The 17,338-nt window shown below is 37.7% G+C and overlaps 1 protein-coding gene across 1 annotated transcript in view; it reads right to left on the bottom strand.

The window, feature by feature from the left end:
* The window catches only part of LOC108697603 (glutamate receptor ionotropic, kainate 4), a 332,567-nt gene that overhangs the window by 54,355 nt on the left and 260,874 nt on the right, over positions 1-17,338 (bottom strand). The window contains exon 12 of the mRNA XM_018227788.2: positions 12,560-12,763. Within this exon, the coding sequence (XP_018083277.1) occupies positions 12,560-12,763 (204 nt within the window). The remainder of the gene's footprint in view (positions 1-12,559; positions 12,764-17,338) is intronic.

Raw genomic sequence — 17,338 nt, 5'->3', positions numbered from 1 at the left:
CTAGGCTTATCTAAATAAGTGAGTTTTATGAGATTTCTTGAAAGCAGAAAAGTTGGGGAAATATCATACAGAGAATTCCAGAGGAGGGGTGCAGTACTTGCAAAGTCTTGAATGTGAGCGTGTGAGGAGGTAATTAGGTAAGAGTTGAGTAGCAGATCAATGGAGAGCGTACTAAGGAGGTTGGGATTAGTCTATAGAGATAAATTCAGAGATGTAGGGAGGGGCAGAGTTATGAAGTGCTTTGAATGTCAGGGTCATTAATTTGAATTTTATTCTGAAAGGTAGCGGAAGCCAGTGTAGGGATTGTCAGAGTGGCATGGCAGAGGAGGAGCGATTGCTGAGGTGTATAAGCCTGGCGGCAGTGTTCATTATGGACTGGAGAAGTAATAGTCTCTGGCAGGGAAGGACAATCAATAGAGAGTTAAAGCAGTCTAGACGTGATATGACGAGAGAGTGAATTTTGGCGGCATCTTTGGTGATAAATTATCATAAGTATCGTATTTAGTATATGTTCCTTAGTGACATGTATTAATCTAGGATAACCCAGAGGCACTGGGCCTGGGGAGATGGGCTGATACATTTAAGTATTGTCAGCATAGAGGTGGTATTGGAAGCCATACGTGTTGATTAGTTTGCAGAGGGAGGAAGTATAGAGGGAGAATAATAAGGGGCACAGGACAGAACCTTGAGGAACCCCAACAGAAAGAGGTAAGGGAGAAGATGCTACTCCATTGTAGGAGACACTGAAGGAATGATTAGTGAGGTACGAAGAGAATCAGGACAGGGCCTGTCACGAAGGCCAAGCGAATGAAGGGATTGGAGGAGGAGAGGGTGATCCACAGCATTCTGTTTTCTGCTCCCAGTGCACCTCGGCTCTTCTTTTTCTGTACCAACTCCTGCCAGATGCAGTACTGTTTCTCATTACTGATGAGAAAATGCTCATCAGAAGTCAAAGGCAGGCATTAAAGACATGGTTCACCTTTAGCTATCTTTTAGTATGTTGTAGAATGGCTAATTTTAAGCAATTTTTTAAATAGCCTTCTTTTTCTTATAGTCTTTGGATTATTGTCCTTCTTCACAATGTGATCAAATTGGTCAGATTTGGCTAAATATTTTTGTGACTAAACCAAGCAAATATAAACTGATTTAATATCCCGACCAAATGGCTAATTTACTTCACACCTCTAAATATTATTTTTCAAATAGATCACAGTTGAAGTCTCATTTCTTTCACAGCAATCAGAATTTAGACAATACCGTATCTTGATGCAGAATAAGCACAAGAATGCCTTGTCTCTGCTAATAAGGCAGCATACAGAGTCCTTTATCTAAGAATGCCAGATATCTTTTATTATGAATATACTGTACACACAGAGTGTCCTCTCTGCACATGGATTCTAACCAAGCAAGTGTATCATTATTCTGCTGTTCAATCGTATAACTACCCAGAGCTATACTGCATGACAAAAGCACCCATAGCAAAATGAATCTTAATTGCATGGATACATATATCAGTGGCTGGCTTTGTGATCCTGCTTAGGATATCGTTAATATTCAGAACAGTAATACATTTAATTAACCTAGCCCTCATAGCACATACATACAGTAACTGACTACATTCAATCCAGAGCTGAATGAAATCTCTTAGCCTGCTAGGCATACAAATGAACAGCAAGCAACTATTCAATTGGGGAAATCTAGATTTCACCTGCATGACTTTCTGCTCTATACTTGATTCCAATACATTCAATCATGTAATTTCATTTGTCAGAACACGCCCACCCTCTTCCTCCTAGTTCTTCTCTCTCTCCCAATCATAATTTGTCTCCTGTGACTAAGCTTTTATGAGTAGTGTTTAGCTTTCATATATTTTTCATTGAATTGATAGCATAGTATGAAGGCATTAGTAGACTAATTGCTAAATTACAGTTAAATTGTCTGTAGCAATTCACTTTTACAAAGACAGAAAGTAGTTCATGTCTCCTCAACCTAAATGTGTCTATACATTGGCCATTCCTGCATAGTATTCAACTTATCAACCCAAGCCAAATTATGGATTGATATGGAGCAGGCTTACTGGCCCAGACTGGCAATATGTAGATTCTGGGTCTGCTGTAGGATATCTTAAAGGAACACAAAAAGGAGAAAAAGAAATGACCCATCTCATTGCACCTTCCCATCCATATGTTGTATATACTCGAGTGAAGTGAAACTTAAAACTTAACTTTTAATTGAGCAATAAAAAACTATGTCTAGACAGCAACATTAAAACACTGGTTCGATAGGGGGCTGATAGACTGATAAGCCAGGGGTAGGAAGGGTGAAATCACCTGGGAGTGACGGTTGGTTGGAGCGAATCAATAAATAATGTCAATTGTTTTATCATTGATCATATTGTATACCTACAAAGTCTCCCAAGTATTAACCCCCAGCAGGCCACCCCTTCTCCCACCTCAGGATCCCTCCCTTCAGGTGTTCGGTTAACTTGCTGAATAATTGTGGTATAGAGGCCTAGGTTCCAAACGATTATTAGGTAACCAGAAATATCAGGATATTGGTAGCAAATTCTCTACCCCACGAATCGTCTGATGACCAACCCCTTCACCCTCCAAAAGTCCCCTCCCAATCCGTTTTCCCCAGCTATAGATACGTTGTCCCTATCAGACGCCTACCTAACCAAAAGCTAAAATTGCGCCTGACACGTGTTTCACCCGGCAGTTTGCGGGCTTTATCAAAGGCATATGGGGAGAGCCGACACTGCACTTATATTTATAACCGCGAAACAACCGGTACAGATTTGAATGAGCCAATCGGAAAGCTCAGTCATGCAGTCTGCGTCGCGCCCCAGCAGCGAATAGACATACTGGGTGTCACAGGGGAAAATTGACAGGTACTGTCAGAAAAGATTATATACACGATTGCCACTTTACACGGGTCATCCATTCCTTCTGCCCAGAGTACTACATGCGCTGGGCTAAGCGCAACAATGTGTCCCCTACAATTTTGATACCAAATTGGAAACATTGTGCGATACCTTGTTGCCAAAAGCAGACAGATATGTATAAAAAATAAAGGAAAGTATGACCTAACGAATTGATACTTGATGTCCATATTAACCTATGCAGTCCTGCAAGTATGCTTTAGCTTCTCCCAATAAGTGTAATGTGTTATCAATATTACAGTTGAGGCCAAGTTATAATAGCAACGTAGCCAATGTAAAATTAGAGGCTAACAAAGCCAATGTGATCTTACGGTTATTGCAAAAACTCTAAATTGTAGGGTAATGGTTCCTAGAGCTGTTAGATAAATATATTCATTGTAATGCTCTCATTAAGACCATTGGGGCTCAGCGCATTCATCAGAAATATCCACTCGCTCTCTCTAGATAGAAGAGCTGATTCAAGGTCTCCACCTCTTATGCCTAATGTCACTCTCGAGAGGCCCATTGCTCTCAAGCCAAAGCTAGAGTGATTATGGGCCTCAAGAAAATGACGACTTACCGGTGGTAATTTTTTGTGGGCTTTCATTAGATCCAATGCATTATCAATGCTAAGAATATGCTCCATCAGTCTCTTTTTGAAAGCTCTATTGGTTTTACCGATGTATATTTTGTTACAAGGGCAAGTCAGCATGTAAATGATATTATTAGTATTACATGTGAAATTGTCAGTAATCTTATGGCTTTTGCCAAATCTGTCAACCACTGGATTCTGATTGTGCATATATCTACACACTTTACATTTGCCACATGTAGATGTTCCATTAACCATTATCCTGGATTGTTTGGAAAAATGGCTCTTTACCAACCGATCTCTAAGATTCGGTGCCCGTCTACAGCAGGTCAGGGGTCGGGGTCCCACTTTTGTGGAAAGGACCGGATCTGTGTGTAAAATATGCCAGTGTTTTTTTAGAACTGAATCAATGGCGGGCCATTGTTTACAGAAAGTACCTATGAATCTGATAGGTTGACTGTTGTTCTGCGAATTACGTTTGCGTGACTCCAATAGGGAGTCTCTAGGTGTCCTAGCTGCTCTAGTATAGGCTTTGTGTATAACATTCTTTGAGTATCCTCTTTGTACCAGGCGTTCCGTTAATTCACTTGCCCTTTGCCGAAAAAGACCAAAATCAGAGCAATTACGGCGTAACCTAAGGAATTCGCCCACCGGGATTCCTCTTTTTGTGGCCATTGGATGATGGCTCTGGAAGTGAAGGATGGAATTGGTCGCAGTAGCTTTGCGATATAGGTCAGTGCCAATAGTACCATCCTCCCTAATTATGATCGTGATGTCAAGGAAGTCGATGCTTTCCTTGCTGATGGTGTGTGTGAGCTTGATATTGAGATGGTTAGCATTTAGGCATTGTAAGAAAAAATCGTTTGGAACCTAGGCCTCTATACCACAATTATTCAGCAGGTTAACCGAACACCTGAAGGGAGGGATCCTGAGGTGGGAGAAGGGGTGGCCTGCTGGGGGTTAATACTTGGGAGACTTTGTAGGTATACAATATGATCAATGATAAAACAATTGACATTATTTATTGATTCGCTCCAACCAACCGTCACTCCCAGGTGATTTCACCCTTCCTACCCCTGGCTTATCAGTCTATCAGCCCCCTATCAAACCAGTGTTTTAATGTTGCTGTCTAGACATAGTTTTTTATTGCTCAATTAAAAGTTAAGTTTTAAGTTTCACTTCACTCGAGTATATACAACATATGGATGGGAAGGTGCAATGAGATGGGTCATTTCTTTTTCTCCTTTTTGTATTATTAATCATTATTTGACCCTGCACACCGTCCTGAGCGGTGGATGGACTGTGCTCCCCAACTTCTAACTTATTTATCTTAAAGGAACACCTCTCACACGCAAGGAACCGCTCCAAACTGACTATCCCAAACTGTTCACTTGTGACCAGGTGCTCTGTCCACAGCGTCCCCAACGCCAACTCACGTAGCAAATCCAAAAAAAGACGGCACTCCGGTAAAATGGCAAGTTTATTGCAGAATCCTGCAAGTATACATGGCCTTACGCGTTTCGGGAACCAAGTCCAAAAATGCGTAAAGGCCATGTATACTTGCAGGATTCTGCAATAAACTTGCTATCTTAAAGGAACAGTTCAGTGTAAAAATAAAAACTGGGTAAATAGATAGTATGTGCAAAATAAAAATGTTTCTAATATAGTTAGCTAGCCAAAAATATAATGTATAAAGGTTGGAGTGAGCAGATGTCTAACATAACAGAACAGAATACAGCTTCCTGTTTTACAGCTCTCTAACTCTAAGGGGCAGATTTATCAAAGGTTGACTTTGCAATTTGAAAAAATTTAAATTTTGAGCTATTTTTGTGTACTTCGACTAGGGAATAGTCCAAATTCAAATTTACAACAAATTCGAAAATTTAAGTATTGAAATTTATCATGTACTGTCTCTATAAAAATTAGACTTCGGCCATTCCACATCTAAAACCTATGGGGGACCTCCTAGAACCTATTTGGAGTCAATTGGTGGACTTTGAAAAATCAAAGGTTTTTTTGGGAAAAACTTTGAATCAAATTCGATCGAATACACTATTCCTTCGATTCAAACAATTCGAATTTGGCTGAATACGGACCTATTCGATCGAAAACTGACCTATTCGACCAAAACAACTTCAATTTAATTTCGGCTGGTCTTTTTGAATTAGAATTTCAAAGTTTTTTCAATTCGAAATTCGACCCTTGATAAATCTGGCCCTAAGTAAGTCAACGACTTCAAGGGGGGGGCACATGGGACATAACTGTTCAGTGTTCAAACTGTTCAGTTTGCAATGGATCCTTACCATGCAGCTCAGATTCAAAAGCAAACAGTTATGACCCATGTGCCCCCCCCTCAAGTCACTGATTGGTTACTGCCTGGTAACCAATCAGTGTAAACCAAGAGAGCTGCAAATCAGGAAGTAGTGTTCTCGCTATTAAATTAGACATCTCGTCACTTTATACATTACATTTTTGGCTAACTATATTAGTAACATTATTTATTTAGCAAATCCTATTTACCCAGTTTTTATTTTTACACTGAACAATTCCTTTAAGCAGTCACTTTTTGCAACTCACAGCTACACTTTGTGCATATTCAGTTCAATAAGAGCCATGGGAGGCAGTGACTGGAACATTTGGGGGAACATTTACTTAGCTCGAGTGAAGGATTCGAATGCAAAAAACTTCGAATTTCGAAGTGTTTTTTTGGCTACTTCGACCATTGAATTGGCTACTTCGACCTTCGAATGGAACAATTCCAACTAAAAACCGTTCGACTATTTGACCATTCCATAGTCGAAGTACTGTCTCTTTAAAAAAAACTTCGACCCCCTACTTCACCACCTAAAACCTACCGAACATCAATGTTAGCCTATGGGAAAGGTCCCCATAGGCTTTCTAACAAATTTCTGGTCGTAGAAAAATCGTTCGATCGATGGATTAAAATCCTTCGAAACGTTCGATTTGAAGGATTTAATTGTTCGATCAAACGATTTTTCGTTTGATCATTCGATTGAACAAATTGCGGTAAATCCTTCGACTTTAACTTTGACTGTCGAATATCAAGGGTTAATCAACCCTCGATATTCGACCCTATGTAAATCTGCCGTTGCGTTTCCTCATAAAGCTTTGTATTACTTGCTTTTGGTGGTGAAAATTTGCTAATCTTCTCCACTGAGTGCTAAGATGCATGTACTATACATAAGTATAATTATACATATTTCTTACATGTAATAATGTTCGAAAACATTCAAAAGTGTGTATTAGTTCTACCAGGCACAAAGGTACTGTATCTGCAAAGGAGTATGATTAAAGTGTATGTAATCCCAAAATGACTGCATGTGTTTTACATTTCCATTTGAATATACATTAAAGACAGCATTATTTCACCATATGAGCAATAAAAGTAAAGGGAAGTATAGAGGGAACTTGCAATGCCATTTTCAATATTCAGATTTTTTCCTGATTCCATTATATACTTTTAAATGTTTCATTAATATGTTATTTTTCATCAATAAGGACATTCCTTGTGGCAAAGAAGAGCAGCATAGACATATCAAGCTTTTATCTTGAATAATTTGAACCACCTATATGGACTTTTCTAATTTACTTCTAGTTTATGATTTCTGCAGTTTTCAATAAAATACACAAGCCCAATTCACAACTTTGTAACCAGGTACACATTGTATGTTCCAATATTGCCAATATTACTTAATTTAATCAGTAACTTTCTTTGTGATACTGTACCAAAGGCTTCAGCAAAATCTAAGTAGATCACTGCCACCCCAATGTCATGGTTTCTGCTAACCTCTACATAGGCAGTTCAGTTAGTCTGGCAAGTGCTATTGCACATAAAACTACGAGACACAAACTCAAGGTATTGTGATTTAAAATACAATCTAGTATTTTATGCCTTATTACAAACCACAAAAGCTTTTCTACCACCAATGTCAAACAAACAAGCCTATTTAGTTTTCAGACAGTGTGGACAGACAGTGTGGGGACCTCTTTTTTTGCGAAACATTAAAGAATCCTGGAATATTAAATGGAGTGGTGTGGCAATCATGGAGCTGAACTATTTTAGAACCTTAAAAAATATCCTCTAGGCCTGGACCCTTGTTTACTTTCATATATTCTAATCTCAGCCATCTAAGTTTACATTTCCAGAAATCCTTTGTGTAACAGTTTTTTTTAGCTGCAGTTTTTCAGAAACATTTTAGAATTCTTTCTATAACCCATTTTTGTTATTTAGCCCTTGAGCAAAATTGAACCACACTTGAACACCACTTAACAACACATACTTTGTAACAAAATAAATGAGATTTTTATCCTTTTTTTATCCAGCCAGTCTGCTAGTAAGCACTAACTTTTTAATTCTTTTCATTACACCGGAGCTCCCCAGTTTAAAGATACTTGTTACAGTACTTCTCTTCCTCTGATATATACTACCATTATGAACTTGCTAATCCCTTTCATGCACAAGACATTTGTATGATATCTCGTTTGTATATTTTACCTCCTAGTAAATAGACATAAGTTTTGATCTCTCTATATTTTTATGCAAACTTAATCTTAGTAACCTTCCCAGGAAATATGTCCTGTATATTAATATATTCCACAAATGCAAGCCCCAGATCTTAATAAAATTCTCTGTTGAATCAGACCATAGACAGAGTCAGTTTTTTTATAAAATCGGACTTTTAAAAAAATCACAAATTTTTCGGAATTTATTAAACCCCAAGGGCTAAAAAGCCAGAATATAAAAACACGGCATCTCAAACCTGTCGAGGTTGCATAAAAGTCAATGGGAACAGTCCCATTGATTTTTGGTTGCGTCGGGGGTTTTGGGCAATTTCACGATGTTTTCGGAGCTTTCGGGTAAAAACTTCGGAGGTTTCGGGGAAAGTTCATGAAAAAAATCGTGATTATCTGAGCTTTTCCCGCAAAGCAAATTTTTGGGAAAATGTAATAATAAATAAGCGTTAAAAACCCGAGCGGGTTAGATTGGAGTTTGTAGCAGCCGATATTGAGATAAATTTAGTCTACTCAGTCTAAACTCAGTCTACTTCCTACTCATTTTAAGGTTCTCAAGAAAGAGAAATACATTAAATACATTTTTTTCACATAGAATTTGTTTATATAGAGCTCCCTTGAAAGCATCTCAAATATTATTTGTGGTGTACTATTTGTGAACTGCCCTTTTTATTAGTAAAAACTGATGTGGTAAAAATATTAACACAAGATAGTTACCATACTTAGTCATTTTACTAATTTATGCAATAATATCTTTCATATATATATTATTAATCAGTATTTATAAAGCATACACGTATTGGGATACTAAACATTACGGGTACAAATTCATACAAATTGATGGAATCTCTGACAAACTTTAATTTTCTCCATCTCAGGAGACCAGAGTAAACAGGCTTCAAATTGCAGGAAAGTGTTCATTTAGAGAAATGTCAGAGGAATTATTTGTGTATTTAAAGGTTTACTAGCTTGGAAAAGTAAAATCCAGGAAGGCAAACACATCAAAAATGTCAACTAAATGTAATAAATGACTATTAAAAACACTTACTGGTTCAATTGTACCGAGTGTGTACGCCAAAAATGTTGTAATCATGGTCTATATACAGTAAAGGACAATTTGTAGAGTGTTTAATGATCAGTTATATGCCATAGAGCATTATATTTTTCTCTATGCTGTATGGCAAATAACATGGACATTAAATAAATGTAATTATTTAAATTATTTAAATATTTTAGCAAAAGTATATCCCTGGCTATCACAGGTAGTGATACAGTATATACAGTATGCTTCATTGTGAGATGTCATAAAAGCAAATTTATTTTTAGTTTTTTCAGTATTAATATCCCATCAACAAGGTTAAATACTTGACACCAGATAATGTACACTTTTCTACTAACTGGTGTCCTGTCCACACATGTTTTACATGTTTCTCAGTTTTCATTTTATCTCCTTCAATGAATCCAATATTACTTTTTTAAATTTTTTTTATTGTAAATGTACATCTTCCGGATATCCTTCATTTATTGTCCCTAAAATGTTTTATCAGGATGATACTGAAATGCAGGCTTTAGTGTTCTCCACCTATTCAATGTAAAAATACAGTGAAAAATGCAGTTTAAATCCTCAGTGAGCTGTCAAAGAATTGTTCTGCCTCTTTCTTTTGATTTACATTTCAAAATATTGTGTAAGGATGCAATACAAATCCACCTTGGTATTTCTGCAAAATTCCCTAGATCACAAATTCTATTTCAGTCTCAAGACATAAACACCAGCTTTAATTTTTGATGCGTCTATCCTCCCTATTAGATTGGAAGCTGGGAAGATGTCTGCCTCTGAAAAAGTTTGTGTGGGTTATTATGCAATTTTCATGGAGCTACATCCTTTTTTGTATTTGGTACTGATTACATTAAGAGATGGTGCCATGTTTATTCTGTATACAAAGGAGCTTCTAGAAAAAACTTTAGGAAAGCCACGTACAGTGGAGGAAGGGATCATAAATGTTAATTAATATGGGACAAAAGAATAGAGAACCCCAGAGATCAGAAGACCGGTTTTATGGCCCTTTAAAATCTGGAGCAAATAATGTGACCTGTTAGAGGATTTCACAATAAAAAGTATCCATTATATTATTAGACCGAATTGACTACTTAATAATTACAAAGGCAAAAGTGACACTAAATCCTAAAATCTTCATAGAGAATGTTGCTTACTACAGGAAATACTTATGTTAGCATAAATTTATGGAAACTCTATGGCTATGAAAATATGAATCAAGATATTCATGCCTTGAGTCTCTATCAAACAAAATGTTTCTGGAATAACTTATATGTATAAACCAGTGATCCTCAACCAGTAGCTTGTGAACAACATGTTGCTCTCCAACCCGTTGGATGTTGCTCTCAGAGTCATCAAAGTAGGTGCTTATTTTTGAATTCCAAGCTTGAAAGCAAGTTTTAATTGCATAAAAACTGGTATAGTAAACTATATAGTGCCAAGTAGAGCAATCTGTAGGCTGCCAGTCCACATAGGGGCTATCAAATAGCCAATCACAGCCCTTATTTGGCAACCCAATGGACTTTTACATGTTTGTGTTGCTCCCCAACTCTTTTTATATTTAAATGTGACTCACAGGTAAAAAAGGTTGCGGACCAATGGTGTAAACAAACTGCTTAAGGCTAGGGCCAGATGATAAGCATTTTCCACAGGCTGGTCCCCTTGTCTTCTGCAGGCAGATCGGGTTTCGGCATTAAATGCAAAATGTTGCACTTCGGTGGCATAATTCACCATGTCTGCCTGCACCTGAGTGAAGACAATTCTTCCTGATGCAGGCAGAGTAGGAGCAGTGGGGGAGCGGATTGTCGACATGCAGAGATCACAATCATGTGGCCCTAGCCCAGTGGTGTCCAAAAGTTAGATAGGGAACTACCAGTGGACCTCTAGTTGGTGATCAGTAGATCTAAAGACTGTCAACAAACAGCTTGACTAAACTACCCTTCTGTTTCATTCATTTCATTCAGCTATTTATTCTGTTCAGGTTACTTAAGAAATAGATGTTTCTTAAATATAGCAATATAAATTATCTCATGACATGAATATTTAAGTATTATTTTCCATGGAACAGAATGCTAACAATGCTATTATGGATGTAGATCATAATGGGACAACATTAGTGATGGGCGAATTTATTCGCCAGGCGCGATAAATTCGCGAAACGCCCGTGAAAATTCACCCGAAAAAATTTGCCTGCATCAAAATAAATTGACCTCCTAGAACCCATAGCCAGTATTCGGCTAAGTTTTTAGAAGTCAAATTTTTTTTAAAAAAAATCGTTCGATCGATCGATTAAATTGTTCGAATCGTTCGATTTGAATTCGATCGAAAACGGCTAAATTTAATCCAAAAAAAACTTTGACTATCAAATTTCTACAATTCGATGGTCGAATTTAGAAGTTTTACCACTTCGAAATTCGACCCTTAGTAAATGTGCCCCATAATTGCACTTTGACATAAATCTGAAGCAACTGCACTGAAAATCTTTGGTGTTAGAAATTAGTAATTTTTGGTGATCAGTTTAAATAACATCTGTGTGTGATTCTTTAAGTGCTAGTGCACTGTGGCATTGCATTGATGTAGGAAAGATTCCCTTTCTTTTGGGTTCAGCCAGAGAGTCAGTAGCTGCTTTAGTGTTGGCAAGTCTAAAACTGAAAACTGAACCAGCGCTGTCTTAGATTTTTGTAAAATGAATCTATAGCAAAAATACATCTCAATGAAACCACTATGCATCTATTCATATAAAGATTATTTTTTCTAATGTAGCTTCTCTCTTTACTATTTCTGGCCTTTATGCTCCAGCAAAAAAATTGGACAATATTGGTTGCCACGTAACAAACATGGGGATTCTCACAGCAGTACCAGGTCAGCAAGCTGGGTTAAGTGCACTGAAGGATGTAAAGTGTTTTCAATCACTACGCTTAGCAACAGTAAGGATGATACATGAACCTATTTTACCTTGATCAAGGAATACAAGCTTTTCTGTGAACCACTGGTCTGCATTTTTTATGTGTCAGATATTTTCGGATGGAAAGGAATATGATTTGAAATTATTAGAAGAAAAAGCAATATTTCTTGTTGCAAAATGTATTTAATGGATACGTTTGTGGAGAGAGCAGAGAGAATAAAAGAGGTTATGAATGTAAAATATAATTAAAAATGTGAAATATAAAATATATGCTTAAGTGCTTGTCAAAAGTCATCTGCCATAAGTATTAGGTGTAAACTGGAGTAATATAGTATGTTTCATGTTGAAAATAATATCTATATGCATTGTGTGTGTAAAATAAACCATAAAGCATGTGGAACCTTTGCAACATATTGCCTTTTCTATTGTAGCATAGTTCAACTCTTACAAATGACCAGTGTGTATACACACACACACAAATTTTTTGACCAGTGTATAAACATACACACAAATTTTACCAAGAATATTTATCCAGTCCTCTTGTATTTTGCTTACCCTGGAAATTAGCTCTCCAACCATGCCAGTCCAAGTGCCATTCAGCTCTGGGACACCATAAACACCATCAGCAACCAGTCGGATCTTGTAATTAAATCGTAGGATGGTAGCAAGCTCCTTTAGCATGTCCACACAAAAACCTTCATACCGGTCGTTACCCTCTAATTCCAGGTGGTTTGCTTTTAACATGAGGTATGGATTTTCCTGCAAAAAAAAACTGGGTATGGTCATTATCTTTCTCCTAATATTTCTGGTAAGTAGCATATTTTGCTATGCAGCTGTATCATGTAAGATAAATACAGGTATTGGATCCCTTATCTGGAAACCCATTATCCAGAAAGCTCAGTTTTAAGCACATTTCTGAAACAATTTTCTTTTTCTTTGTCATTATAAAACAGTGCCTTGTACTTGTACTTGGCCATACATGAAGAGATCCGCTCGTTTGGCTATGTTGCCAAACGAGCAGATCTCTCTCCGATATGCCCATCTTGAGGTGGGCAATATCGGGCTGATCCGATCGTGGGCCCTAGGGCCCAACGATCGGATCCTAGAGAACACGAACGGGCGGTCGGATCGCTGGACCGCATCAATGAACAGATGCGGGCGCGATCCGACGGGATTTTTAGTCCCATCCGATCGAGATCTGGCCGACTTTCGGACAGATCTCAATTGGGGAAGCCCGTCGGGGTCCCCCATACACGGGCCAATAAACTGCCGACTCGGTCTATCTGCATCTTTTATCGGCCCGTGTATGGTCGCATGAATTCATATTGGCGTCAACACAATTGGTTTTAAAGTAGACTTAAGATTTTGAGCTCCAGCAAAACAAAAAGATCCCTTATCCTGAAACCTCCAGATCCCAAGAATTATGGATAATACATTCTATACCCGTACTACAAAAACTCATTCTGCACTAATTATTTTTTTTCCCCTGATAGTTTAATAAAGTGCATTGTTCTTTTTCTAAGGGCTTTGCTGTATTACACACAATTCCTTCAGCTGTTGCTTCTAGCTGTAACTGTGACTTTTCTCATAATAAATTGTCCAGGGTAGAGTTGTTTGTACAAAAAGAAACAGTATACAATATACAAATAAAAATGTGTATTTTTAACACGGTCATGCATGATTTTGCAGATTAAAATGAAACCATGATAGTCTGTGATCAGCCTGGGACCAGTCCCCCCCCTCCCCATTAGGTTCATAGGGCATATTTATTATGTTGTGTAAAAAAACAGCATGATGCTGTAATATACCACACATCGCCAGACTTTGCCTGGTAAAAAATGGCGTAAATTTTTTTCATGTTTTTTTAGGGCCATATTTATTATGCTGCGTAAAAAATGGTGTAAAAAGCTATGTCAAATAAATGGCGAGTTTATCAAGATGTGTGTGTAATTTTACACTGTGTGAACGCCAGATTTGTCAGATTTTTCTACATAGTTTCTGGCAGAAGTCTGTTTCAGTGAAGCCTGCCCATGTGGTGTATTATGCCACTGTTTTTTACACAACATAATAAATATGTCCCAGAGTGATTTTCGCCAGAAACAATGGAAAATAACGGCATCTAATCTGGCATTTGCATGGTGTAAAATTATACACACCTTGATAAATTTGCTATTTATATTGCACAGGTTTTTACCAAAAAGTCCTAGAATCCATCACTTTCACTATTACAGATTTATATTTGGAAGTTCCCGTCAAAAAGGGGAGTATTTTTAACATACCACATTAACACTAACTAACAACTAACAACCTTGAGTGGATTCACAGACAGTACACATGCAGATAGACAAGTGAAATGTGCAGTTTTGAATGCAATTTACTATGTTTTTACCCCAGCATAATTCCTACTGAGTCACCTGACACAGCCCGATGCATCAAATCACACGCAATTGCACTTGAGTTCTGATGGTAATCGGGTACAATGGACTTGTCCAGCACCTTGTGTCAAAAAGATGTCTACAATGTTTTGTAACAACAATGTTGTAAGTATTGACACAGGCCATAGTGTGAATCACGGATCTACTGCCACTTTCAAGTGGTGGTAGTTCTTGGATTCCCCAGGGCAATCAATGTGCTTGTATGAGATTTGGAATAGTAGGTGGGATAGGTGCATTGGTTCAAAGTGCAAATATACAGAAATGTGGTGCAAAGAGTGTCTTTGATGCAGTAGTGGCAACTGTAATGGTAAATGAGCCCTAGTACCTTAAAGAGAAAAAATTAAACACTGAGCTGCTCCCTTTTTTAGGTTGTTAGTGATGGCTGTAATTATGTATAGATGTATATGTCTTGATAAATAACTTGAACATTATTAAAGTAAAAAGTAAAGCACTAACTTTGAAGAGAGCCTTTTCAGATAGATAGACCAGTCATTAGAAGCAGTCCTGGCAATTAAAGCTTTATCTTTATTATGAGATACACTTTGCCAACAACTGGACATACTCGCTGCATTTCATATTTCATTGCAGTGCTGGATCATACCCCAAAAGATACACAATTCAAAACCTGCAACTGGTGGACGTAGGTACATTTCAGTGGCCACTTAAGTTAATAACTTAAGTCACACACAAGGTTGCACTCAGGATGCCAAGGAAAGCTTTTTTAAAGTTGAGAAAGACACGCATGACTCTTATTCCCTTGATGAAGCCAGTAATGCGGCAAAACACGTAGGGCTGTATAGGTGTACAGTTGGGTTGGCTAGCACCCATCTGTTCCCAATTTAGACTGGCAGGATTAACTAAATGGCCAAAAATGGAAGGGTAGGGGTCAGCTGAGTGAAACTAGGCACATACATCTATCATAATATTGCCTTTGAAAGCTACTTATAACTTTGCCATAAAGTATTTGCACCATGCGTTTACATTACCTGTCTGATCCCCCATGTTTCTGTATGAGGGGGCTGCCATATTTGTGCAGCAGGAGTCCGTTAGCATTAGAAACTTTAACTTACAGGCTGAGATGGGACAGTCAAGTTGGCAAACCAGTCAGGTTTAGGAACTTCAACTAACAATTACATACAAAACAAACCTCTCAACAAAAAAACATCAACATGACCTATAGGTAACTTTTAGGGGCAAATTTACTTATGGTCGAATATCGAGGGTTAATTAACCCTCAATATTCGACTGCCGAATGGAAATCCTTCGACTTCGAATATCGAAGTCGAAGGATTTACCTCAAATAGTTTGATTGAACGATCACTTTAACTCGGTAATTAACTTAAGTGGCCACTAAAATGTACTGTATCCACATCCACCATTGGCAGGTTTTGAATTGTGTATTTTTCAGGGTATGATCCTACACTGCAATGAAATAAGAAATGCAGTGAGTGTGCCTAGTTGTTGGCACTTTGATTTTTTGTGTATCAGTGATTTATTTTAAGTGTATCTCATAATAAAGGTTAAGTTTTAATTGCCAGGGCTTGATGGACGTGTGTCTTTTTTCAACCTAACCTACTGTGTTACTGTATGACTACTTCTAATGACTGGTCTTGCTATCTGAATGGGTTTGCTATAAGTAAAAATGAAAAAGCCCACTTCAAAGGTAGTGTTTTACGTTTTGCTTTAATAATAGTCAAGTTGTACATTATAAATTTCCAAACCTGCGGATAGGTCAAGTGATTTTTATTCAATAACTCAGGGCTTGATAGTTTTTTGTATGTGTTTGTCTTACTAAATTTCAGTGCTTGAAAATATGCATTAGGGAACAGAAATTGTAACCACTAGAAATGCCAATGCAGTTTTTCAACTTGTGCCATTTACAGTGATTTTAAGAAAGTACTACAGCAAAATAAGATGGAAGTGATCAATAACAATGTCTATGTACAGTAAAGCTATGTATTCTCTCACTGTAATTCCCTCCTGGCACAGGCCGTTGCAGTTACTTGTACCTTTATAATGATCCCTGCCACAGGCTGAATTTTTGTTGCGAGAAACAAGCTAAAAAAACCCTTTAATTTAATTTTTATCCTATCCATGAACACAAAAATGTGACCTTTTGTAACTAAGCAAACTTTAGGTTTTCATTGTGAGTATCAAGCTGCAATTGTGTTTTGTTTATAGAGATCCACCTCACTCCTTAATAAATATGATGGTTTCTTATGATACTGACAGGGTGGTTGGCGAACACTACTTTTTGTTGTATGTTTATTTTAGGTGCATTATATGGGATGCAAAGGGAGGTCTAATGGAACAAGTGTTAACTCTCCTTCTCAGTCAGGTAATTAAGTGGTAGCTCAGGGTGGCTGTTAGTAGGTAAAAAAAGGAGTGTGCTCCCACAACTATAGGTTCTCTTGTGTATCTGGAGGAGAAGCATGGGTCTATGTAGCTGAAAGGCTACTGAAAGAGAGCCAAGGAGAGCCAAGGAGAGCCAAGGGACCTGAGAGGGTACTGTGAAAGAAAACCAAGGGGCTTGCACTCAATGAATTATACATTCACACAGATGGTATTGTAAAGAGATTGTTTATATATAATATATTCAGAATGCATACACAAAGTACTCCATACAATTAGTATACTGTATATCAAGCATAAAACACATTGTTATGTATTTTAGGATTACATACCACCAAATTGTAACTCGAATGCCAAGCAGTACAAGGACACCCTTGCCAGAGAATGAGAAAAGCATTTATCAATGAAAATTCTGCTTGATAAAGTTTTTCCCCCAAAACGTCTGGGTAATTCTCATTTTCTGGCAAGGGTGTCTGCTTCCTTGTTCCAATGTGTTTGGTTGGAGAAAACCCTCATAGACCTCAAGGAGTGAGGGACCAGGGTTGTT

The sequence above is a fragment of the Xenopus laevis genome, chromosome 7S, assembly GCF_017654675.1.
Source record: "Xenopus laevis strain J_2021 chromosome 7S, Xenopus_laevis_v10.1, whole genome shotgun sequence".
NCBI classification, from domain to species: Eukaryota; Metazoa; Chordata; class Amphibia; order Anura; family Pipidae; genus Xenopus; species Xenopus laevis.
This window is presented reverse-complemented; position numbering and strand designations above follow the sequence as displayed.